At 38.9% G+C, this 25,939-nt stretch overlaps 1 protein-coding gene across 1 annotated transcript in view; it reads right to left on the bottom strand.

The window, feature by feature from the left end:
* Positions 1-25,939, bottom strand: part of TBC1D32 (TBC1 domain family, member 32) — a 254,389-nt gene that overhangs the window by 123,268 nt on the left and 105,182 nt on the right. The window contains exon 22 of the mRNA XM_011989387.1: positions 9,877-9,965. Within this exon, the coding sequence (XP_011844777.1) occupies positions 9,877-9,965 (89 nt within the window). The remainder of the gene's footprint in view (positions 1-9,876; positions 9,966-25,939) is intronic.

Here is a 25,939-nt window from a genome sequence, read left to right as displayed (position 1 = left end):
AGAGCTCTGTAATTGCTCTTCTCTGTATGTCAGATCTAACAGTGGGAACTGAAGTCATTCAACTACAAAATTTAAATACAATAACAATAATTGGATCCCGATGTGGCAAGGGCCAAGTGGTGGCACTCAACCATCAAAGGCAAGGTGGGCCTAGCTACCGTAATGGACAACAGAGACAAAGCAGCAAACAGAATAGTCTGACTCATGCAGAGCTCTGACATTAACTAATTAATCACACTGTTTCTAGAAGTGAAATTGACAGGAAGCCTAATGCGTTCTTGCTTAATTTATATTAGCAGAAAACTTTTAGGTCAAATGGACAAAAGACTAATTTAAATTATAAAAACAGAGAATCATGGCGCCTCAGTCAATTTCCAGACTGGAGCCAGTTTACAGACCCAGAACCCCGTGAGTGAAGGAGAGACTGGGTCCCCCTGAGGAAGCACCCCACTTCAGTACCGACAATCTATACTGTGAATATTCCGCCCATGTTTCCCTAAGGAGACCTCTGGCTTTGTACCAGGTTAACTGTGCATTGGGGAAAGGAAAATGATCAGACATTTTGGGGACTACTGGACACTGGCTCTGAGCGACGTTGATTCCAGGGATAAAAACATCATTGTGGTCCTCCAGTTAAAGTAGTGGCCCATTTATTAAGTGACCTTAAAGTCTGCCAGTTTTGAGTGGGGTCCAGAACAGGAGAAGGCTCTGCAACAGATTCAGGCTGCTGTGCAAGCTGCTCTGCCACTTGGGCCATATGACCCAGCAGATCCAATGAGGCTTGAGATATCTGTTACAGACAGGGATGCTGTTTGGAGCCTTTGGCTGGTCCCCATAAGTGAATCACAGCAGAGGCCTCTAGGATTTTGGAAAGGCCCTACCATCTTCTGTAGATAACTACTCTACTTTTGAGAGACACCTCTTGGGATATTACTGGGCTTTGGTGGAAACTGAATGTTTGACTATGGGTCAAGTCACCAGGCGACCTGAACTGCCTATCATGAACTGGGTGCTTTTTGACCTATCTAGCCATAAAGCGGGTCATGCACAGCAGCATTTCTTCATCAAGTGGAAGTTGTATATATGTGATCAGGCTTCAGCAGGTCATGAAGGCACAAGAAAGTTACATGAGGAAGTGACTCAAATGCCCTTAGTCTCCACTCCTGCCACCCTGCCTTCTCTCCCCCAGCTTTCACCGATGGCCTCATGGTGAGTTCCCTATGATCAGCTGACAGAGGAAGAGAAGACTAGGGCCTAGTTCACAGATGGTTCTGCGCCATATGCAGGCACCGCCTGAAAGTGGACAGCTGCAGCACCACAGCCCCTTTCTGGCAATCCCTGAAGGACAGCGGTGAAGGGAAATCTTCCCAGTGGGCAGAACTTCGAGCAGTGCACCAGCTTGTGCACTTTGCATGGAAGGAGAAATGGCTAGATGTGTGATTATATACTGACTCATGGGCTGTAGCCAATGGTTTGGCTGGATGGTCAGGGACTTGGAAGAAGTATGATTGGAAAACTGGTGAGAAAGAAATTTGGGGAAGAGGTATGTAGATGGACCTCTCTGAGTGGTCAAAAACCATGAAGATATTTGTATCCCATGTGAGTGCTCACCAACGGGTGACCTCAGCAGAGAAGGATTTTAATAATCAAGTGGATAGGATGACTCGTTCTGTGGACACCATTCAGCCTCTTTCCCCAGCCACCTTTGTCATCACCCAACGGGCCCATGAACAAACTGGCCATGGTGGAAGGGATGCCATGGTAGCAGGGATGGAGGTTACTCATGGGATCACCAACATGGACTTCCACTCACCAAGGCTGACCTGGCTATGGCCACTGCTGAGTGCCCAGTTTGCCAGCAGCAGAGACCAACATTGAGCCCTTGATATGGTACCATTCCTTGGAGTGATCAGCCAGCTACCTGGTGGCAGGCTGATTATACTGGACCTCTTCCATTATGGAAAGGGCAGAGGTTTGTCCTCACTGGAATAGACACTTACTCCGGATATGGGTTTGCCTATCCTGCACACAATGCTTCTGCCATGACTACTATCCGTGGACTCATGGAATGCCTTGTCCACTATCATGGTATTCCACATAGCATTGCCTCTGACCAAGGCACTCACTTTATGGCTAAAGAAGCAGGGCTGTGGTTTATGCTCATGAAATTCACTGGTCTTACAATGTCCTCCATCATCTTGAAGCAGCTGGATTGATAGAAGAATGGAATGGCCTTTTGAAGTCACAATTACAATGACAACTAAGTAACAATAATTTGAAGGCTGGAGAAATTCTACAGAAGGCCATGTATGCTCTGTATCAGCGTCCAATATATGATACTGTTTCTGCCATAGCCAGGATTCATGATTCCAGGAATTAAGGAGTGGAAGTGGAGGTAGCACCACTCACCATCACTGCTAGCGACCTACTAGCAAAATGTTTGCCCCCTTTTCCCACAACATTACATTCTCTTGACCTAGAGGTCTTAGTTCCAGAGGGAGGAACACTGCCATGAGGAGATAAAACAACAATTCCATTAAACTGGAAGTTAAGATTGCCACCTGGACACTTTGGGTTCCTCCTATCTTTAAGTCAATAGACTAAGAAGGGAGTTACAGTGTTGGCTGGGGTGACTGACCCAGACTATGAAGATGAAATCAGTCTACTACTCTATAATGGAGGTAAGGAAGAGTATGTTTGGAATACAGGAGATCCATATACATGGTTGGGGATTGAGGCGTTTCCAATTGTTATGATACACACACACTCACACACACACACACACACACACACATATATATGTGTATCCTATTCCATAATGGAGGTAAGGAAGAGTATGTTTGGAATACAGGAGATCCATATACATGGTTGGGGATTGAGGCGTTTCCAATTGTTATGATACACACACACACACACACACACACACACACACACACATATATATGTGTATCCTATAAGTTCTGTCCCTCTAGGGAACTCTGACTAATACAGGACATACTGAGTTTGTGGAGCCTGCGTGATACACAGATCCAAATGCCACATAAAACTTGCAAAAATGCTCAGGATAGGCTTAGGGCTGGACGTACAGATATAGGGGTAGTCAGTAAAGAAGTGGTCGGCCTGGCACAGTGGCTCATGCCTGTAATCCCAGTACTTTGGGAGGCCGGGGTGAGCAGATAACGAGCTCAGGAGATCAAGACCATCCTGGTTATCAGGGTGAAACCCCATCTCTACTAAAACTACAAAAAATTAGCCAGGCGTGGCGGCCCGCGCCTGTAGCCCCCCAGCTACTCAGGAGGCTGAGGCAGGAGAATGGTGTGAACCTGGGAAGCGGAGCTTGCAGTGAGCCGAGATTGCGCCACTGCCCTCCAGCCTGGGCGACAGAGCCAGACTCTGTCTCCAGAAAACGAAAAAAAAGAAGTGATCACTGAAGCCACTGTAGATAAAATGGAGGGTGAACTAAAGACATAACTTAGAAGACAATTCTAATTGAAAGTTAAATAAAGGAGGAGAATAAAGAATTAGCAAAAATGAATGACACAAACGAATCCAAAAATAAAGAAGAACAAAGTCAGTGAGGGTGCCAAAAAGACTGTATCTAAGAAAGTATGGCACTTAGCAAAGACTCAAAAAATATTTTTTGAGTGAATGAACAAGAATGAAAGGAATACATTACGTTAAGTAGGCAGAATATAAAATGCTACAGAGAGGTCAAGAAAATTAAATCATAATAAGGGTATAGATAAAAATACATAAGGTTTTTTTATCTTATGTGCCCATCCTTTGACTTAGCAAGTATGCTTCTACAGATTTGTTGCGGAGCAACAACTATAAACATCAAGATATTTATCCACAGACATTTATAACAAAAACAAAAACCTACGTGTGTAAAAACAGAAAATTGGGATTCAATCAGGTACTGGAACATTATTTAATCCTTTAAAATTATGACACAGATTAATATTTATAGGTGTGAATGGATAATTTTAAATACTTAAGTAAAAAAGGGAAGTCTCAAACAGTAACACTCCTATTTTTCCAAAAAAAAAAAAAATTCCGTAGCTAAAAGTCAAAATATGAGCATAATAGGGTTAACAGTGGTTACCATGAAGAGGTAGGGGAATGAGTGTTGCTTTCTCCTTTTGTTTTCAGCATTCTTGAATTTTTCTATGTAAACAAGAATTGTTTGATTAAATTAGAATTTTGAATTAGTTACTGATGTTTTCAATCAGTAATCGATCGTTTTATTTTTATTAACTTAAAAAAATAAATTCTAGATATGCACATACATGTATGTATGTATACATGTGCATATAAAATCCAAAATGTGGATGGTTTTGTCATCATGTTATATTCTCATTGCTGATATTAAAAAAAGATTACATGAGGTAATTGTGAGATTATTTCTTATTACTAAGGTTAATCACATTTAACTCTAGTTAGCAACTGGGTCACTAGAAATAAATAATTTGGCGATTTGCTGTGATGAAATACTAACATTTGGCTATGCTTGCTACTTGTTAAAATAACCAAACTGCTTTTAATTACACTAAAACAAATATGAATTTTTTTAAAACAAATACGAATTTTTAACTTTTCGTATTAAAGTCATCTCAGAGGTCAGACTTTTTTTTTTACAAAGAAGCTAAGGATGTATAAAACTGTTCATTGTACTATATATAAAATTTACTGTTGGTGGGTAAATGTAAAATAATAACAAACAGCAAATGATTAATTTTAAAAGCTATTTTGTAAGTATAGACTCCCGAGTTTTGTTTTTAAGAAAATTAACAATAAATGGGCCACATTATAGTTTCAAATGAGCAAAGAAGAAATAGATTTTAGGAGAACTATATTAACATTTTTAAACCATGCTAAATTTTAATATATATTTAACTAAGAGTTACTATATAAGATTTAAGTTGTGTAAACTAAGTACATCTTTAGCACTGAAGACCAAAGTAAAAAAAAAAAAAAAAAAAAGCTGCAATTCTACAGCTTATAATAAAACTTAATGTGGTCAGTTTGATATAAAGAAAACTATTAATATTAAATGATGATATCATGTTTCCCCATGAAATTTACAGCTTTTGTATTGAAATAAAATGTCCAAGAAGGAATATAACATTCCTCTAAACCTACTAAAAATGGTTAAGAAAAGTGCAAGCTTCTAAGCCTTGGGCAGTATTGAAAGTTTCCAGGCAACTGTTTTAACCAATCAGCAGATTTAACAAACAAATGCTAATCAAAGAACTCAAAACGATCTGTCAATGTGGTAGACATGAAAGTAGAAGAAGATAATACTCCCTTAGGAAACTGAAGTTGTATTCAGAAAGAAGAAATAAATAAAATATTAAATCTGTGGGAAGGACCAAAAAGGCAAGAGACATGCAAAGAGAAGACAAGATCAGAATGGGCTATAAATAACTCATGGAGCAAGCTTTGTTTTGAAGGATGGGTTGAATTTGAATAAGTAGACAAAAGCAAAGACAGTAGTCAAGACATGAAAAACAAGTATAGAGGCAGGAATAAATGCTGTTTTGTCCTTGAGGGAGATAAGGAGTCTAACCTCCTGGGAGCATTAGTTCAGGCTAAGGAAGGGTAGGAACTATTGTACACAGGAAAGGTAGAGATATATTAAGGTAAGTCACACAATGGTGTCCAGAATTTCCAGTAACTTAAATGATAAAAGATGGGTGAGAGCTTTATAAGAACGTGTTTCTTTTCTGCCTTAATTACCTCAGATTCTTCGACTAACTTAATATCTTACTCCTCACTAGATAACAAGGTTAAAGAGAATGAGCACCACATCTGATTCACTCATCATTGCATCCGCCATACTGGCACAGTCCATAGCTCAGAATGCGTGTTCAATAAATACTGGTTGAGTAAATATACAAGAGTAAATTTTAAAATTGTAAATCTTACTGTACAGTCATCATAAAAGGCACTTCATATATTAGGTCACTACACTGAAAAGTGCAGATTAGTTTATTGCTTAATCACCCTCCTGGGGAGGGAGGAAGATAGGGTCTCTGACCCATCATGGTAGGTTAGGAAATGGGCAAAGGAACTACTTTTTAACACAGGTGAGGACAGGGGACGTGGGCAGTTGACAAGAACATGAATGTCTTCATCTATCACAGTAGAGTTGATCAATACTGTCCAAAAGTGAAAAATCATGCTCAAACCTCTTGAAATGTTTTATATCATCTTTTCTCTTTACCTTAGAGGAATCGCTTAGAAAATAAAGACCCCCGGAGCGAAAAAACAGTTATCTGAAATTCAGCAATTCCTTCAGTCTCACGCTGGGGCTTCTTTTTTTTTTTTTTTTTCCCTATAAAATTCAGTTCAAATTTAAAGTGGCAACTGTACTATAATTCTATTTTTATAAAAGAATTTATTTTTATATATCTGTATATCTTTCTGTCTGTATATGTATAGAAAGCGGTCTAGAATGATTTACCAGTGTTAATAATGAGTTTTAGAATTATAAGGAATTTCATTTCATTATATTTAGTTTTCTGCATTGGTTAATTTACTTATAATAAAGACATATTGTTTTGAAAAACAGAAAAAAGTTATGATGACTTTCAAGATTAAGCAATTAAAGAGATGGTTGGGTCACTTAACGGGATAGAAATGAAAGATTTATTTTGTTTGTTTTTGTAGGAGGAGGTCTCCTACAAAAAGGTCTCCCAAAGACCCAAGAGTTCAATTATAAACATGTTTAAACGAGAAATATATAAATTGAGATGTCAGAAGGCAGGTGTATATATAGGTCTGGTAGCTGAAAAGAGAGGTTTGGGCTAGTGATATAAATGGGGGCATCTGCTGGCATATAAACGATATTTGAAGGCAAATGTTTAAGTGGAATAAATTAGGAGTATACAGGAAGTATACAGTATACTGTATACTAATTTCTAAAGTATACAGAAAGCTAGGATCCTTGGACCTGGGCCAAAGACTAAATCCTGAGCATTCCAACATTCACAGTTTGCCTAGAGAATGGGAAAAAAAAAAAAAAAAACTGCAGCAATAAGAGTGTGTGATAGCACAGAAATGGAAAGAATTTTTCACAAAGAAAAAAACAAATTGTCCACTATATCAAATGCTACTGACAGTTGTAGTAAGATAAGAAAAGAGAAGAATGCACTAGAATCATCAGCGTGGAAGTTACAAGTGATATAGCAATGAGCAGGATGAATAGTTCTGACAAAATTATAAAGTCAATGTCAAATCAAAGTGAGTTGGGTAAATACAGGTTAGCAACTGAGGACAGTTCGTATAGACATATTTTGCTATATAGATCAGTGGCTGCAAGGAGACACAAGGTCAAGGGTATTTCTCTGTGTGGTTTGTTGTATTTCATTGTAAGATGGGACATATGAAGGCATGTCTTCACACTAATAGGAATGATGTATAATAAAAGGATAGGTTGGAAGAGGGAGAAAAGGGGTAGGGGTGAAGAGGGGAGGTTAATCAAAGGAGCACCCTTCTTGAATATTAGTCATTTACAATGTAAGATTTGTAAGATCTTGGCAAATTAAAATTCAGACATTTAAACAGAATGTGATGCTGTTCATGCCACATTTCACTAAGCCTCATATTAGCTTCATCTGAGTGTTGTGATAAATAAGTTGTATCAAGCATTATACTTAATGCTACTGCTACAGTTTTGAGGCAGAAGAAAATATAAAGTAAATGGAACAAGCAGTGATAAACATAGATTCAGACACAATAATGGATAATCCACTGAAGAGAAAGGTACAAGGAAGGCTTAACTAGAAACAAACAAAAATACTGTGGGAATAGGAAAGAAACATAGGGGTAAAAATCACAACCACACAGAAACACAAGATTTATGAATAATGCAAACCTATGATCTAGATTTATCACCATTAGATATCAATGACCAATAACAGACAGAAATTAGTAGAAAATGAAAGTAAATTATTAGTTTAAAATATATGACTTACAAATACACCTGAATTAAACATTATTATGAATAGGAATCTCAAAACCTAAATTTATGAAAGAAAAACTTGTTAAAAAACAAATAAAGTTAAAATACAAACTTTTCCTCAGAAAGAAATTTTGTCATTTTCTCTTTTTGAATGCTGATATAAAACAAGGAAATTACTAGGTAGCATGTTTATGACTACTGAGATACCGAAAAAATGAAGACAAAAATTATTTCATAGTAAAACACAAAAAGAGCATAGGTCAAGCAGATATAAAGAAAGACACGAAGAATTGCTATTAGAACTATTACTACTACTGTTTTTACAGTGCTTTCTGTGTGCCAGGTACTATTTTAAGCCTTTTTAATTTTTCATATCAATTATGACAATAACTCTATATGGAAAATAATGTAATTATCCTCCACTTTACAGATGAGTAACTGAGACCCCATTTCACACAACCAGTAAAGAAAGAGCAGGCAGTTTGACCACAAGTCCATGTTGCTAACCACCATATTGCACTATTCTATTATATCTATCAACAACGGGATAGTAAATTCTTTAGAGTAGGATAGAATGATAACATTTGGATATTATGAGAAAGCACATACTATGAAAATTAATGTACGTTATTCCCAGGAGCATTTCACTTCTTGGATTGATTTTCACATAACTTAATAAAGTCCCATTGTTAAAATCTTCTTCCAAAGAACACTACAGAAAATATTATTCCACACAAGTGAGAAAATATACAGAAAAAAAAAAAAAAGAAATTTACTCAGTGTATCAACAACAAGAGGCCAAAATCGATGTTCTATAACTGCAAAACTCAGAAACATACTTGCTATGCAAAAGGAAATTCTACTGAATGTAGTTTTTCCTAGTTTACTTCATCAAAACTTGCTATCTGATGTATCTGAGACTATAGACTAAAAATTAAAATTTAATGTGAAAACACATTTTGAGATAAAGGGCACACCAGCCAAAGAACTATAATAGCAGTACCTTTGTTATACCTCCAATGAACTATAAAGTCCAAACACGAAGCTCATCTATTAATATACAGTTTTTAAAAAGTTAAAAATACACTATCATCAGAGAATTCTAACTTTAGAAAAATAATTGCTTCCTTTCTTAGGTGGTGAAGTTACTTTGCTAATAGAAAAGAAAGAAAAATAATGAAACTATAGAAATGGAAAATTTCCTTAATTCAGCTGCTTTTAAAGGTAGTAATTTACAGGTAGGGAAGCAAATTATAAGTTTACATATGAGCAAAAGACTGCGAATTTCACGAGTCCCTATAGCCCTACCAACTATGCCTTATTTCCCATTTGAATATGGGAAATAAAATATCAAGGAACATGAACTCAACTAGAAAGATTTAAACTTCAGGCAAAGTTGAAAAGTAATGATTAACACCAAAGAGCAAAACTTGGGCCTCAGGATAAATCATCCATTTCTAAGCCTCTTTTAAGGGTGTATTGTGACAAGAATCTAGCCAAATACCAACCCAGGGAAGGTCAAGTTGACTCCTGAGTAAACTAAATGAAATATAGTCCCCAAAATGCCTCTATTAAATTAAGGAATGGGAGACACTATAATAATACAGAATCCAAATTCAGACAAAGGCCATGGTACAAATATCTAATTGCCATAATTTACTGTGTCTATATTAAATTAAGGAATGGGAGACACTATAATAATACAGAATCCAAATTCAGACAAAGGCCATGGTACAAATATCTAATTGCCATAATTTACTGTGTCTATAACGTTACAGGAAGACAAATTACCTTTAAGCATGCTTTTAAATATTAGCTAATTTTAAATACTTTTTAAAAGTAGATAGGACAAATGCTTATTTTTTGTGGAACATAAAATGTAATATCAAAAGTAAAATGTAGCACTTTACCTTAGACCAAAGATATGTGATTGTTCATAGTTGAATAAAGAACGAATCTTAGCTTCAGAATTCAAAATTATAAGTCTGTCAATAATATCCTGAAAAAAAAGAGACAAAGTGAGGCTGTACTTAACTGAAATCATTTAAAGAAAATTAAGTCAACAACAACTTATTTAGATTTGTAGCTCTCAAATTTGGCTTTATAAAGAAATCACCTGAGGAGCTGTAAATAATAATAATAATAATAACTATTATTATTATTATTATTATTATTTAATGTCTGGGTCCTAACCCTCAAAGTTTCTGAATTAACTGGTCTGAGTGTGGCCTAGACTTACATTAGGACTGTAAAAGTTTCCGAAGTGAATCTAGTGTTCAGCCAAAGTGGAAAACACTGATTTTGACCCTACTCTGGCACTAGTGAGCACCTTATACCACCAGTTAAATATTGATAAAATTGCCAAAAATGTAAACTACTTTGAAAAACAAATATAAAATCCACAAATTAGAAGAATGAATAATGGATCCAAATATTGTATCTAGTAACTATTTGAGATTTTCTTAATAGAGATTACCTGGCTCATGTAAATCAGCAGTTTCCAACCCCGGTTGAACATTAGAATCACATAGAGAACTTAAAAAAGATACACAGGTGCCCAGGTTCAACCCCGGGCCGATTAAATCACTATGTCTAGGGGTGGGATTCTGGCATTAATACTCTTTTAAAAGCTCCCTGTGATGTTCCAGTGTGTTGCCAAGGCTTCAAAACCACTAAAGCAAATACATACAGAACCTGATGATCTAAGTGCCAGCAGTTGTCCTAGCACTCACAATTTTAGCCAATCACACAATTTTGAACATGTTTTAAAAGGCTTTCTTGGCCGGGTGCAGTGGTTCATGCCTGAAATCCCAGCACTTTGGGAGGCCAAGGCTGGCGGACCACGAGGTCAGGAGTTCAAGACCAGCCTGACCAACATGGTGAAACACTGTCTCTAAAAAAAAAAAAAAAAAAAAAATTAGCCAGGTGTGGTGATGGGTGCCTGTAATCCCAGCTACTCGGGAGGCTGAGGCAGGAGAACTATTTGAACCCGGGAGGTGGAGGTTGCAGTGAGCCAAGATAGTGCCACTGCACTCTAGCTTGGGTGACAAAGCAAAACTCTGTCTCGGAAAAGAAAAAAAAAAAAAAAAAGAAGAAGTCTTTCTTTCTATAATTCCCTGCTTTTACGTATATCTTTGGGTTCAGGCCTAAGAAATTTATTCATGGACAAATATCTATCTCTCTCATTGCTCATTTTCCTGACCAAGAAACTTGCTACTCTCCAATGAGTTTAAATTCAGGATATTTCTGTTACCAATAGGGCAAAAGATGAAAGGTTTTGCTAGGGAGTAAAGTCACATAATATTTATTGAAGAATTTGTCGCTTATGATACAAAGACTATTTCATCAAATTAAAAAAAGAGGCAAGGGAATGAATTTGTAAAAAGGAGGAAATAATAGACATTTCAAAATCACATTTGAAAAATACTAATCTAATCAAATACTGATCAATACTAATGCAACAACTGGATTGTGGGTAAAGCTATCTAGTAGAAATTTGTACCCAACATATAAGAATGTATTTACCATTCTTAGGTTATGTTGTAGAAGTGTGTAAATAATACTAGCATGAGAGTTTAAATTGGTAAATATTAATAAACTACCTAGTAATGATGAATAAAAAGACTATTATTTTTAAATGATCTGTTACTGTTACCTACTACTTTGCTGTGCACTACTTGCTTCAAACATTACAATGGAACATAAGCTAAACAAGTCATATTCATATTTCCAGCTGCACAGTCACTCTCATTAATTGCATCACGACTCTTTCCATCTCCTTTAACCTCTCTACTTTTTCCTGAATTAGCTACATGACAGAGCCACAGAGATTGCCATGACTTGCTCAAGCATCTGAATACTATTAAATAAATAGTCTTTGCCCTGGACATAGTGATGAAACTTGTTTACTATCTACCTATTCTACAAATAGGTAAATGTTTTATTACTTAATAATTATTATAATTTTAAAGAAAGGACCTATTATCACTATTTTTAACCACTGTTAATCTTCATAAAACAATCTAGAATTGATCAGGAATCATTAACCTTCTTGTACCTGAGGTGAGAGAGGTTGCCAATTAGTTCTACGCATAGAAGTTTCTAAATGTATTATAATAAATATTCATTTATTAGTAGGGAATTCGTATAGGTGACTGAAATTTGCGCAGCTATCTGAATATAATGCAGAGCTCAAACTATTTGATAGCCAGTGACATCTTGTAACTGAGATTCTAGTTCTGAATCTAAGTATTAGGTACTGTTAGAATAAAAATGATATACTGTATTACCAACAAGCTAATGGAAGAGTAGATTACAGTAATCTATCAATGAGAATGCATTTTCAAAGAAGAAGATTACACTGATGTATCACCACTTAGGGAAGAAAACAAAACCCCTGGGAAGCCTTACGGAGAGCTTCAGTTTCTAAGCACCGTAACATGTGTCAATAAGGGAATCAGCTTCCTAAATCAAGAAGCAGCTTCCCAGCAACAAACTAGTGCAAGAAGACCTGGGACTTACAAAAAGTAGACAGAAATTCCGTATCTTTTTAAAAGATACTGTCCAGCTTGAGAATATTTTCAATAACCTACTAGGTCAGACTGAGGCCATACTTGAAAAACAAAAAGGAATATCAATTCTATATAAAGATATGTTTGAGTGCCTACTGTTTACAACTGCCCCAATACGCAGGTTTGGGCTATGTGACTGACTCGTTTTTTTGAAGAAATAGGCAAGTGAAGGGTGAGGATAGGTCACATGTAACACCCCAATAGTTCTGCACTTCCACTTCTAGAAGTGGCTTATGATTGGTTAATCTATGAATAAAGCTAAGCTAATCAAACTCCTTCCTTGGGATTTTTCAACGTGGAAAAGTAGAGGAAAAGGCTGCTCTCCTACTTGGGGTTATAGAGAATTAAATGGTGACCCTCACATGCACACCAAAAAAAAAAAAAAAAAAAGAAAGGTATGTCCAGGGCCTCATCCCCAGAACGTGTAAATGTCACCCTATTCAGAAAAAGAGTCTTTGCAGAGGTTAAGAGTCTTGAGGTATGCGTTAGTCCATTCTCACGCTGTTAATAAAGACATACCTGAGACTAATTTATTTTTAAAAAAAAAAAAGAGGTTTAATTAACTCACAGTTCAACATGGCTGGGGAGGCCTCAGGAAACTTACAATCATGGTGGAGGGGAAAGCAAACACATCCTTCTTCACATGGCAGCAGGAAGGAGAAGTGGGGAGCAAAGTGGGGTATAGCTCCTTAGAAAATCATCAGATCTCATGAGAACTCAGTCGCTATTATGAGAACAGCATGGGGGAAATTACCCCCATAATTCAGTTACCTCCTGTCAAGCCCCTCCCATGACACATGGGGATTATGGAAATTATAATTCAAGATGAGATCTGGGTGGGGACACAGCCAAACCATATCCTCCTGGATTATCAAAGTAGACATTTAATCTAAGACAAGTGTCCTGAGAGAAAAACGGAGGGAGACTTAAGACAGAGACGAGGAAACAGACAAGTAAAGATAGAGGCAGAAATTGGATTTATGTAGCAACAAGACATGAAACAGTGGAAAAAAACAGAAACTAAATGAAAGGATTCTTCCCTGGAGCCTTGGGAGGAAGCATGGCCCTGCTGGCACTTTGTTTTCAAACTTCTGGCCTTCAGAATTGGGAAAGAATAAATTTTTGTGATTTAAAGCTACCCAGTTTGTGGTAATGTGCTATGACAGCCCTAGGAAATTAACAAAAGGGGAGAGGGTAAAGATATTACTACAGAATAACAGGTAGCCCCTCCTATGGGGAATGGAGGACTATGGAGTCCTCTCCTATGGAGAATACCATCTAGAGAAGAAGAAAATAATTATAGCAAACATTTATATATCACTTATTATATGCCAGGTGGTGATCTAAATGCATTTAGTCTTCACAACAACCCTGAGATGAAAATATTACAGCTCTTCTTTAAAAAAAAAAAAAAAAAAAAAAAAATTCACTTCATTGAGGTTTAATTGACATAAATAAGCTATACTAATAATGTAGAAATGTGATGAGTTTGGAGATATGTATACACCTGTGAAACCACAACCACAATCTATGCCATAAGCCCATCCATCACCACCCAAAGTTTCTTCCTGCCTCATTGATTAGTGTGTGTGAGAGATAAAAACATTTAGCATGAGATCTGCCCCCTTAGCAAGTTATTAAGTATATAATACAGTATTGCTAACTATAGGCGCTATGCTGTACAGTAGATCTTTAGGATTTAATCATCTTGTATAACCAAAACTTCGTATATTTGACTAATACCTGTTTTCTCCCATTCTCACCTCTAGCCAACACCATTCCACTCTTTACTTTCATGAGTTTAACTATTTTGGAATCATCATACAAGTGGTATTATGTAGTATTTGTCCTTCTTGTGTCTGGCTTATTTCATTTAGCATAAGGCACTCTTTTATGAAGAAAAAACTGAGGTCTAACTTGTTCAGGGTCACACAGCTAGTAAGAGGCAGAACCAGGAAACTAATGCAGGCAGTCTGGCTTCAGAATTCGAACTCTTGATCATTATTACACTGTGCTTGCCATTCAACAAAGCCAACATGAAATGCAGTAATAAGCAAAGGTGGAGGATGTAGGAGGACAGACACAGAGAGACAGACGTAGACCCGACAGCACTTGCAGTCCTGTTTCCAGCAGTCTCTGCTTTTCCTGAAAGTTAGTTATGTAAATCAAAAAAGTCCTATTTTGCATTTGTCTACCTAATACAATACCATCTTTACACACCATTATCATAGAGCTGGATCGCAAGCATAGAAACTGAAAGCAATTTAAAAATTGTGTGTATTAAAGGAAAAGGGTATTTTGTATTATTCACCTTTAATTTACTAAAGTACAACTTGGAAATTGTTCACAGGTGTTAGAATTTTGGTAGATACCTGACATGAAGCCATGAAAAGTTAAGACCTAATATCCCTAAAAACTAAAGAATCTCTTAAAATTTACAAGAAAAAGAACTACACAAATGGAAAAATAGGCAAAAATGAATGAAAAGACATTTAAGGGATAAGTAAATGTCAATGGCCATTAAGCATAGAAAAGGATATTCTGTTCAGAATGAAAAACAATACATAAATTAACATTTTTCACTTGTCAGACAAATATCTAAACTTTTGACCACATAATCTTCTTAATCAGCCTACCAGGAAACAGGCACTATAATATCTTACTGGGAGGAAAGCAAAAGGATTATTCTCTGCGAATGGAAATCTAGCAATAAGAACTGTACATTGGAATATATTACATGTGAATTTACCTTTCAACCCAGTAATCATGCTTCTACAAATCTAGCCTGAAGATACTGTGGTAGGCAGAATTCAAAAATGGCCCTCAAGATTCTCAGGCCTCAAACACAAATGCAAGCACTGCTGTGAAGGAATTTTTGCAGATGCAACTAAAATCTTTAATCAGTTGACTTTAAAATAGGAGATTATGGGGGTGGGCTTGACCTAATCAAAAAGCGATTTAAAAGTGGAATGTTCTCTAACTGGTCACAAAAGGTCAGAGAGATTCAAAGAATGAGAGGAATACAGTATAATGGAAGTTCTCCATTGATGAAATGCAAAAGGACACATAACACCTGAGAGTAGCCTCCAGAAACCACAAAGAAGTCCCTAGCTAACAGCCACAGAAAATTCAGGCACACCGTACTAGACTTCTGACCTACAAAACTGTGAGTTAATAAAGGGGTGTTGTTTTAATCCACTGGATTTGTAAGAATTTGTTATATGACAAAAATATATATATATATATATATATATATATAGACACACTGGCAAGTACAATATAAGCCAAGGCTATTAATTTTGGCGTCATTTATAACACTAAAAGACTTGAAAGAACCCAAGTGTCCACCAATAAGACTGGATAAACTCTAGCACATCCACATAATGGACTATTATGCAACTGTGGGGGGCGGGGGGAAGGATAAGAAAGAGCTCTCTATACTGCTACAGAGTCATCTCCAAGATAAGCAATAGAAAAATGCAAGGGGGAGGTGAGTATAGCAGACTATATTTCACTTACATCTAGAGGGAAAGAAAATACGCATTTTTTTTTTTATTTCTAAACAGTTGTGTTTATTCCAACAAAAATAAACGTCACTTTCAGTTACCAGGGATAACTTAACTAATAGTTAGAAGAATTTTTCTTAAATGATTGTTATTTAATTCTAAGAACACTTTTATTATCACTATAGTATTCTGTTATATTTTGATTTCATGGTACTAGGGATGGATAAACTGGTTTGTATAATCTTTTTTTAATTCATTTTTTATTTCTATAGGCTTTGGGGGAACAGATGGTGTTTGGATATATGAGTAAATTATTTAGTGGCAATTTCTGAGATTCTAGTGAACCCAGCACCCAAGCAGTGTACACTGTACACAATGTGTAGTCTTTGATCCCTCACCCCTCTCCTACCCTTTCCCCCCAAGTCTCCAAAGTCCACTGTATCATTCTTATGCCTTTGTGTCCTCACAGCTAAGATCCCATATCTGGGTGAGAACATATAATGTTTGGTTTTCCATTCCAGTGTTACTTAACTAAGAATAATACTCTCCGATTCCATCTAGGTTGCTGCAAATGCCATTATTTCATTCCTTTATTACGGCTGAGTAGTATTACATGGTACATATTACCACATTTTCTTTATCCACCCAGTGATTACCCAGCCCCATACAAGTAAAATGCTGTGGAAGATCCACTGGAGAGACTAAACCCCTCACTGGTATGGGGAACACCACTGTCCCAGTGGAACCTTGACCACACCCTGGAGACCTATTCTTCCTCTCTGGACCTGAGCCAAACTGTGAGTGTCACAGAGCAGGGATAGTATGTGCTTCACTCAACACTGCACACACAGTTGCTTGACCACAGTGCCAAGCAAATGGCAGGCACTCCCTGTGTATCTGCTGAATAAATAAATAAATGAATGAACAAACCCCTCCCCCCCCACACACACACAACAAAAGGGATATAATTACTGATGTGAAAGAAATACAAATAACAATCAAAGACTACTATGAACACCTCTATGCAAACAACCTAGAAAACCTAGAAGAAATGGATAAATTCCTGGACACATATGCTCCCCCAAGACTGAACCAGGAACAAAGTGATTCCCAGAAAAGGCCAGTAACAAACTCCAAAATTGAATCAGCAATAGTCTACCAACCAAAAAAAGCCCAGGACCAGGTGGACTCACAGCTGAATTTTACCAGATGTACAGATAAGAGCTGGTATCATTCCTAATAAAATTATTTCAAAAAATTGTAGAGAAGGACTCCTACCTAACTCATTCTATGAGGCCAGCATCATTCTGATAACAAAACCCAGCAGAGACACAACAAAAAAAAACTTCAGGTCAATATCTTTTTTATTTATTTATTTATTTATTTATTTATTTTTTTTGAGATGGAGTTTCAGTCTTGTTGCCCAGGCTGGAATGTAGTGGCACAATCTCGGCTCACTGCAATCTCTGCCTTTTGGGTTCAAGCAATTCTCCTGCCTCAGCCTCCTGGGTAGCTGGGATTACAGGCATGTGCCACCACGCCTGCTAGATTTATATTTTTAGAAGAGACGAGGTTTCACCACGTTGGTCAGGCTGGTCTCGAACTCCTGACCTCAGGTAATCCACCTGCCTGGGGCCTCCAAAGTACTGGGATTACAGGCGTGAGCCACCGTGCCCAGCCCAGGCCAATATCTTTGATGAACTTGATGCAAAAATCCTCAACAAAATACTTGCAAACGAAATACAGCAGCACATCAAAAAACTAATCCACCACCATCAAGTAGGCTTTACCCCTTGGATGCAAAGTTGGTTCAACATATGCAAATCAATAACATAATCCATCACATAAACAGGACTAAAGACAAAAACCAAATGATTATCTCAATAGATGCAGAAAAGCCTTTCAATAAACGCCAACATCCTTCGTGTTAAAAACTCTCAATAAACTAGACATTGAAGGAATATAGCTCAAAATAATAAAAACCTTCTATGACAAACTCACAGCCAACATCATACCATTTACGCAAAAGCAGGAAACATTCTCCTTGAAAACTGGCACAAGACAAGGATGTCCTCTCTCACCATCCCTATTCAACATAGCATTGCAAGTCTTGGCCAGATCAATCAGGTAAGAGAAAGAAAGAAAGGTCATCCAAATAGGAAGACAGGAAGCCAAACTTTCCCTATTTGCAGATGGCATGATTCTATATCTAGAGAACCCAAGAGTCTTGGTACAAAAGCTCCTTCAGCTGATAAACAACTTCAGAAAAGATTCAGGATACAAAATCAATGCACAAAAATCACTAGCATTCCTATACTCCAACAATAGCCAAGTCAAGAGACAAATCAGGAATTCAATCCTATTCACAACTGCCACAAAAATGAAATGAAATGAAATAAATACAATACAATACCATACCATACCATACCATACTGTACCATACCATACCATACCTAGGAGTACAGAAAACCAGGAAGAAGAACTCTACAATGAGAATAACAAAACACGGCTTAAGGAACTCAGAGATGACACAAACAAATGGAAAAACCTTCGATGTTTATGGATAGAATCAATATTATAATGGGCATACTGCGCAAAGCAATTTATAGATTCAATGATATTCCTATCAAACTAACAATGACATCCTTCACAGAACTAGAAAAAAAATTTGAAAATTCATACGAAACCAAAAAAGAGCCTGAATAGTCAAGGCAATCCTAAGCAAAAAGAACAAAGCTGGAGGTATCATGTTACCTGACTTGGAAGGACTATAGTTATCAAAATAGTACAATATTGGTACAAAAATAGACAATCAATGGAATAGAATAGAAAGCCCAGAAATAAGGCTGCATGCTTACAACTATCTGATCATCAACAAAGCTGACAAAAACAAGCAATGAGGAAAGAACTCCCTGTTTGATAAATGTGCTGAGACAACTGGCTAGCCATAAGCAGGAAGTTGAAACTGGACCCCCTTTCTTTATATCATATACAAAAATTAGCTCAAGATGGATTAAAGACTTAAAAGTAAAATCCAAAACTATAAAAACCCTGGAAGACAATACAGGCAATACCATTCCGACATACAAACAGGCAAACATTTTGCCTTTGGATGCTTGGAGTGTTGATTCGCCAGCTGGAAACCTGAGTGGCCTGTGGCACCTTTGCCTGAATTTTGCTCAGGCCCACTGGGTTCATTCCACCCACTCGCCACTCGGCCTGACAGGCTGTGCTCAGCTCATGCTACCAACGCAGATCCCATGCCTGCCCAGGATGAGCCAGACATGAAGTGGTGAGGGTTACGTGTGTGAGTGAACGAGCATGGGGTCCAGCCACTGCTCAAAACCAGGTGTGCCAGCTGCAGCAGGGTGGGCAGGTCCAGGCACTGGCATGAGTGTCAGCTCCCTGTTAAGCTGCAGCTGGACCAGGCATAAAGCAAGCAGCTTCTACTATGGGCACCAGGAAACACAGCAGTGTCCAAAATCCTGGAGATGCCAGGAACCACAGAGTCCCAAAGAGGGTGTCACAGCCATGGATCAAGGATCTCCTAGTCTGGGCTACGTGAAGGGCTAAAGTTCTTCTTTCTTTCTCTCTTCTCTCTTTCTCATTGCCTGCAACAGGGTGAGCATGAGTGGGAGGCGTGTTTCAGCCCTGTTTGTGTTATTGCTCTTTCAGTCCTCCCATTTGGTGGGTCCCAAGTTCTTGTCCCACATCCAGGAATAATGAAGTATGTAGACAACCAGAGGGTGAGCAAAGCAAAGAGGTGCTTTATTGAGCAACAATACAGCTCTCAGGAGACCAGAATTGGGTAAAGACTTTCTCCAGGCTGGTCGTCTTGATGTCTGCTCAGCACTCAGCTGACAGGAGACCCACAATGTATATCTCCTCTCCACAGGCAGGTCGCCCTGATGTCTGCTCAGCTCTCAGCTGAGAGGAGATGCACAGTGTGTAGCTCCTCTCCACAGGCAGGGCATCCCGACATCTGCCCAAGTTTGGCTGAGTCTGGGGCTTTTATGGGCTTCAGAGGGAACAAAGTGCATGCTGATTGGTCCATGGGCAACCACAGTCAAGCTCGGAAAAAGCACTGTAAGTCCTCACTCTGGTCTGCAGAACTGGCAGCTTGGTCCTCATACTTCAGGCCAACCCTGACTCAAAGGTGGGGCTTCACCAGGGACCCACCACTGTCTATCCCCAGGCAGCTGAGTGGCTGCAGCTGTGCCTAGGAGGGTGGGACTACCACCAGCTCCATGGGGCATGCAGCCCCAGTCTTGCCTTCCACAATGAAGCTGGCATCATGGCAGTCACTGCTCCAGATGGGCCACCTCTGCAATCAATTTCATGACAAAGACACCAAAACCAATTGTGACAAGAGCAAAAATTCACAAATGGGATCTAATTAAGTGCTTCCTCACAGCATAAGTATCAACACACTAAACAGACAACCTACAGTAAGAGAGAAAGTATTTATGAACTATGCATCTGACAAGTATCTAATATCCAGCATCTATAAGAAAATTAAAGAAATTTGCAAAAAGAAAATCCCATTAAAAGGTGGGCAAAGGACATGAACAGGCACTTTTCAAAAGAAGACATATATGCAGCCAAGCAGCACATGAAAAAAGCACAATATTACTGATCATTAGAGACATGCAAATCAAAACCAAAATAAGACGCCATCTCACAGCAGTCAGAATGGCTATTATCAAAAAAGTAAAAGAGTAACAGATGATGGTGAAATTGTGGAGAAAAGAGAACTCTTATACACTGTTGCTGAGAGTATAAATTAGTTCAACCATTGTGGAAAGCATTGTGGCAATTTTCCCCAAAGAGCGACAAATAGAACTACCATTCAACCCAGCAATCCCATTACTGGGTGTAATGGTTAATACTGAGTGTCAACTTGTTGAATTGAAGGATGCAAAGTATTGACCCTGGGTATGTCTGTGAGGGTGTTGCCAAAGGAAATTAACATTTGAGTCAGTGGGCTAGGGAAGGCAGACCCACCCTTAATCTGATGGGCACCATCTAATCAGCTGCCAGCGAACATAAAGCAGGCAGAAAAACATGAAAAGACAAGACTGGCATAGCTTCCAAGCCTACATCTTTCTCCCGTGATGGATGCTTTCTTCCCTCAGACATCAGACTCCAAGTTCTTTAGCTTTGAGACTCAGACTGGCTCTCCTTGCTCTTCAAGCTTGCAGGCAGCCTATTGTGGGACCTTCTGATTGTGTAAAGTAATACTTAATACATTCCCCTTTATATGTATATTTATATCTATCCTATTAGTTCTGCTCTCTAGGGAACCCTGACTAACACAGATTTTGGTACCAGGAGTAGTTCTAGAGGAAGAGAATATTAAGGTTGGAATTCTTTCATTAGTTTTGGGGTTTCTAGAGGACTCTCCTTCTAAAAGTATGGAGAACACTGATAGTCACTGGCATGAACTGTTTAGAGAGTTACACAAAATAAACGTATTTGACACTCCTAATTCACCACTCATGAGAGACAAGGAATTCAGTGACTCTATATGTAATATGGTTTGACCGTATGTGGAAATCCAAGGAACATAATGAAGTTGGTTGGTTGCTCCTAAGTTCAGTGAACAAAGTGATGAAAGAAAATGATGAACTCAGAGATTCTGTCTCCTGGCTTCAGAAGAAGATACTGAGCCTCAAATCTGCTAAAATTGCCCTGATTGAGACTTTTACCTCCTGCAGAGAAAGAGCAGAAATTGTGGAAAAGCAAGCATGTGAGTGGCTGACCTGCAACAAAAGCTCCATGCACAGCCTCGCCAGGTGTCTACTGTTGAAGTGAGGGCATTGATTGGAAAAGAATGGGACCCTACAACTTTGAATGGGGACATGTGTGAGGACCCTGTAGAACTGGGGACACTAAGTTTGTACACTCTGATGAACCTTTTTTTTTGCCAGAAGAAACAGCTTCCCCATCCCCAGTAGTGGCAACATCCCCTCCCCAACCCATGGTGCCATCAGCCTTTCCACTTTTGTGGGAGGAGATAAACCCTGCACTGCCTGAGGCAAAAGTGATGGCCTCCCCTGAGGCAGTTGTCAGGCAAAAGAATGTTGATTCTCCTCAGGAGCTAGCCCCAACACCCTGTTTCCTTCTAGACCTATAATTGCACTAAAGTCATGCAGGCCCCTAAAGGTGAGGTTGAGAGCATGATCTATGAGGAAATGCACTACACTCAAAAAGAACTGCTTGAGTTCTCTAATTTATATAAACAGAAATCTGGAGAACAGGCATGGGAATGGATATTAAGGGTATGGGATAATGATGGGAGGAACACAGAGCTGAATCAGGCTGAATTTATTGATTTGGCCCAACTAAGTAGGGCCTCTGCATTTAATGTTGCAGCTCGAGAAGTTGAAAAATGTTCTAATCATTTAGTTGCTCAGTTAGTTGAAATATGGATTAAAAGATGGCCCAATGTGAGCACGCTGGAAATTCCTGATGTCCCTTGGTTTAATGCAGAGGAAGGGATCTCAAGTCTTAGGGAGATTAAGATGGTGAAGTTGATTAGTCGCTTTAGATCTACTCATCCCAGCTGGGAGGTTCCAGAAGATATACCCTTGACCAATGCCTTGCAAAATAGATTTGTGAGGGCCTCACCTACATCTTTGAAGAGCCCCGTAATCGCTCTTCTCCTGTATGTCAGATCTAAATGTGGGAACCGAATTCACTCAACTACAAAATTTAAATAAAATAAGAATAACTGGATCCCGAGGTGGCGATGGCCAAAGAGTGGCACTCAACCGTCAAAGGCCAGGTGGGTGTAGCTACTGTAATGGACACCAGAGACAAAACAGCAACCAGAATAGTCCGACTCCTGTTTAGCTCTGGCATTGGCTAATCACAGTGTTCCTAGAAGTGAAACTGATAGGAAGCCTACTGCATTCCTACTTCATTAATATAAGCAGAAAACTTCTAGGTCGAACAGACAAAAGACTACTTTGAATTATAAAAACAGAGAATCGCGGCCCCTCAATCCATTTCCAGACAAGCCAGTTCAAAGACTCAGAATCCCTTGAATGAAGGGGAGGCTGAGTCCCCTCAAGGAAGGACCCTACTACATTACTGACAATTTATGCAGTGAATTTTTCTCCCATCCTTCCCCAAGGAGACCTCTGGCCTTTTACCCAGGGCAACTGTGCATTGAGGAAAGGGAAATGATCAGACATTTTGGGGACTGATGGACACTGGCTCTGAGCTGATGTTGATTCCAGGGGATCCAAAATGTCACTGTTGTCCTCCAGTTAAAACAGTGGCTTATGGCCATCAGGTAATTAATGGAGTTTTACCTCAGGTCCGACTTAGAGTGTGTACAGTGGATCTCTGGACTCACCCTGTAGTCTTTTCCCCAGTGCCAGAATGCATAATTGTCACAGACATACTTAGCAGCTGGCAGAACCCCGACCTACGTTCTCTGACTGGTATGGTGAGGGCTATTATGGTGGGAAAGGCCAAATAGAAGCCATTACACCTGCCTCTACCTAGAAAAATACTAAATCAAAAATAATATCGCACCTCTGGAGAAACTGCAAAGATTAGTGCCACCATCAAGGACTTGAAAGATGCAGGGGTGGGGATTCCTAACACAGCCCGATTCAATTCTCCTATTTGGCCTGTGCAGAAGACAGACGGATCTTGAAGAATGCTACTGGATTATCCTAAGCTTAACAACGTGGTGACTCCAACTGCAGCTGCTGTACCAGATGTGGTTTCACTGCTTCAGTAAATTAACACATCTCCTGGTACCTGGTATGCAGTCACTGACTTGGCAAATGCCTTTATCTCCATTCCTATCCATAAGGCCCACCAGAAGCAATTTGTCTTCAGCTGGCAAGGCCAGCAATAAACCTTTCCTGTTCTACCTCAGAGGTATATCAACTCTCCAGCTTTGTATCATAATCTTATCCAGAGAGAACTTGATCACTTTTTGCTTCTGCAAGATATCACACTGGTCCATTACATTGATAACTAAGCTGATTGGATCAAGTGAGCAGGAAGTAGCAAACACACTGGACTTATTGCTGAGACATTTGCATGCCAGAGAATGAAAAATAAATCCAACTAAAATTTAGGGACCTTCCACCTCAGTAAAATGTCTAGGGGTCCAGTGGTGTGGGGTCTATCGAGATATTCCTTCTAATGTGAAGAATAAGTTGCTGCATTTGGCCCCTTCTACAAACAAGAAAGAGGCACAACGCCTAGTGAGCCTATTTGGATTTTGGAGGCGACACATTCCTCACTTGGGTGTGTTACTCTGTCCCATTTATTGAATGACCTGAAAGGCTGCCAGTTTTCAGTGGGGTCCAGAACAGGAGAAGGCTCTGCAACAGACCCAGGCTGCTGTGCAAGCTGCTCTGCCACTTAGGCCATATGACCCAGCAGATCCAATGGTGCTTGAGGCATCAGTGGCAGATAGAGATGCTGTTTGGAGCCTTTGGCAGACCCCCATAGGTGAATCACAGCAGAGGCCGCTAAGATTTTGGAGTAAGGCCCTGCCTTGTTCAGATAACTACTCTCCTTCTGAGAGGCAGCACTTGGCCTGTTGCTGAGCTTTTGTGGAAACTGAACGTATGACTATGGCTTCAAGTTGACAAGAGGTGAACTTGTGATGGTTAATAGTGGGCATCAACTTGATTGGATTGAAGGATGCAAAGTATTGATCCTAGGTGTGTCTGTGTGGGTGTCGCCAAAGGAAATTAACATTTGAATCAGTGGGATGGGGAAGGCAGACCTTTAATCTGGTGGACACAATCTAATCAACTGCCCTTGAATATAAAGCAGGGAGAAAAACATGAACAGGTGAGACTGGCTTAACCTCCCAGCCTACATCTTTCTTCCATGCTGGATGCTTTCCTGCACTCAAACATTGGAATCCAAGTTCTTGAGTTGGAGACTTGGACTGACTCTCCTCACTCCTCGAACTTGTAGATAGCCTATTTTGGGACCTTGTGATCTTGTAAGTTAATACTTAATAAACTCCTCTTTTTATATATATAGTATCCTATTAGTTCTATGCCTCTAGGGAACCCTGACTAATACACTAGGTATACAACCAAAGGAAAATAAATCATTCAACCAAAAAGACATGCATACAAATGCTCACTGCAGCACTATTCACAACAGCAAAGACATGGATCTTGAAGAATGCTAACTGCTGTACCAGATGTGGTTTCATTGCTTGAGTAAATTAACACATCTCCTGGTACCTGGTATGTAGCCATTGACTTGGCAAATGCCTTTATCTCTGTTCCTGTCCATAAGGCCCACCAGAAGCAATCTGCCTTCAGCTGGACGGCCAGCAATATACCTTTACTGTCCTACCTCAGAGGTATATCAACTCTCCAGCTTTGTGTCATAATCTTACCCAGAGAGAACTTGGATAAGGTGAGACATGGAATCAACCTAAATGCCCATTAATGGCAAATTGAATAAAGAAAATGTGGACATATATATCATAGAATACTATGCAGCATTAAAAAAGAACAAGATCATGTCTTTCATGGGAACATGAATGGAGTTGGTGACAATCTAATGCACGAACAGAAAATCAAATACCACATGTTTTCAGGTGTAAGTGGGAGCTAAATGATGAGAACTCATGGACACAAAGAGAGGAACAACAGACACTAGGGCCTATTAGAGGGCAGGGGGTGGAGGAGGGAGAGGAACAGAAAAGATAACTATTAGGTACTAGGCTTAGTACTTGCGTGATGAAATAATCTGCACAACAAATCTCTGTAACATGAGTTTACCTATATAAGAATCCTACCATCTCACACCAGTTAGAATGGCAATCATTAAAAAGTCAGGAAACAACAGGTGCTGGAGAGGATGTGGAGAAATAGGAACACTTTTACACTGTTGGT

Source organism: Mandrillus leucophaeus, unplaced genomic scaffold (genome assembly GCF_000951045.1).
Source record: "Mandrillus leucophaeus isolate KB7577 unplaced genomic scaffold, Mleu.le_1.0 Scaffold351, whole genome shotgun sequence".
NCBI lineage: Eukaryota > Metazoa > Chordata > Mammalia > Primates > Cercopithecidae > Mandrillus > Mandrillus leucophaeus.
Note: the sequence above shows the minus strand (reverse complement) of the source record. Positions and strands in the feature narration are given on the sequence as shown.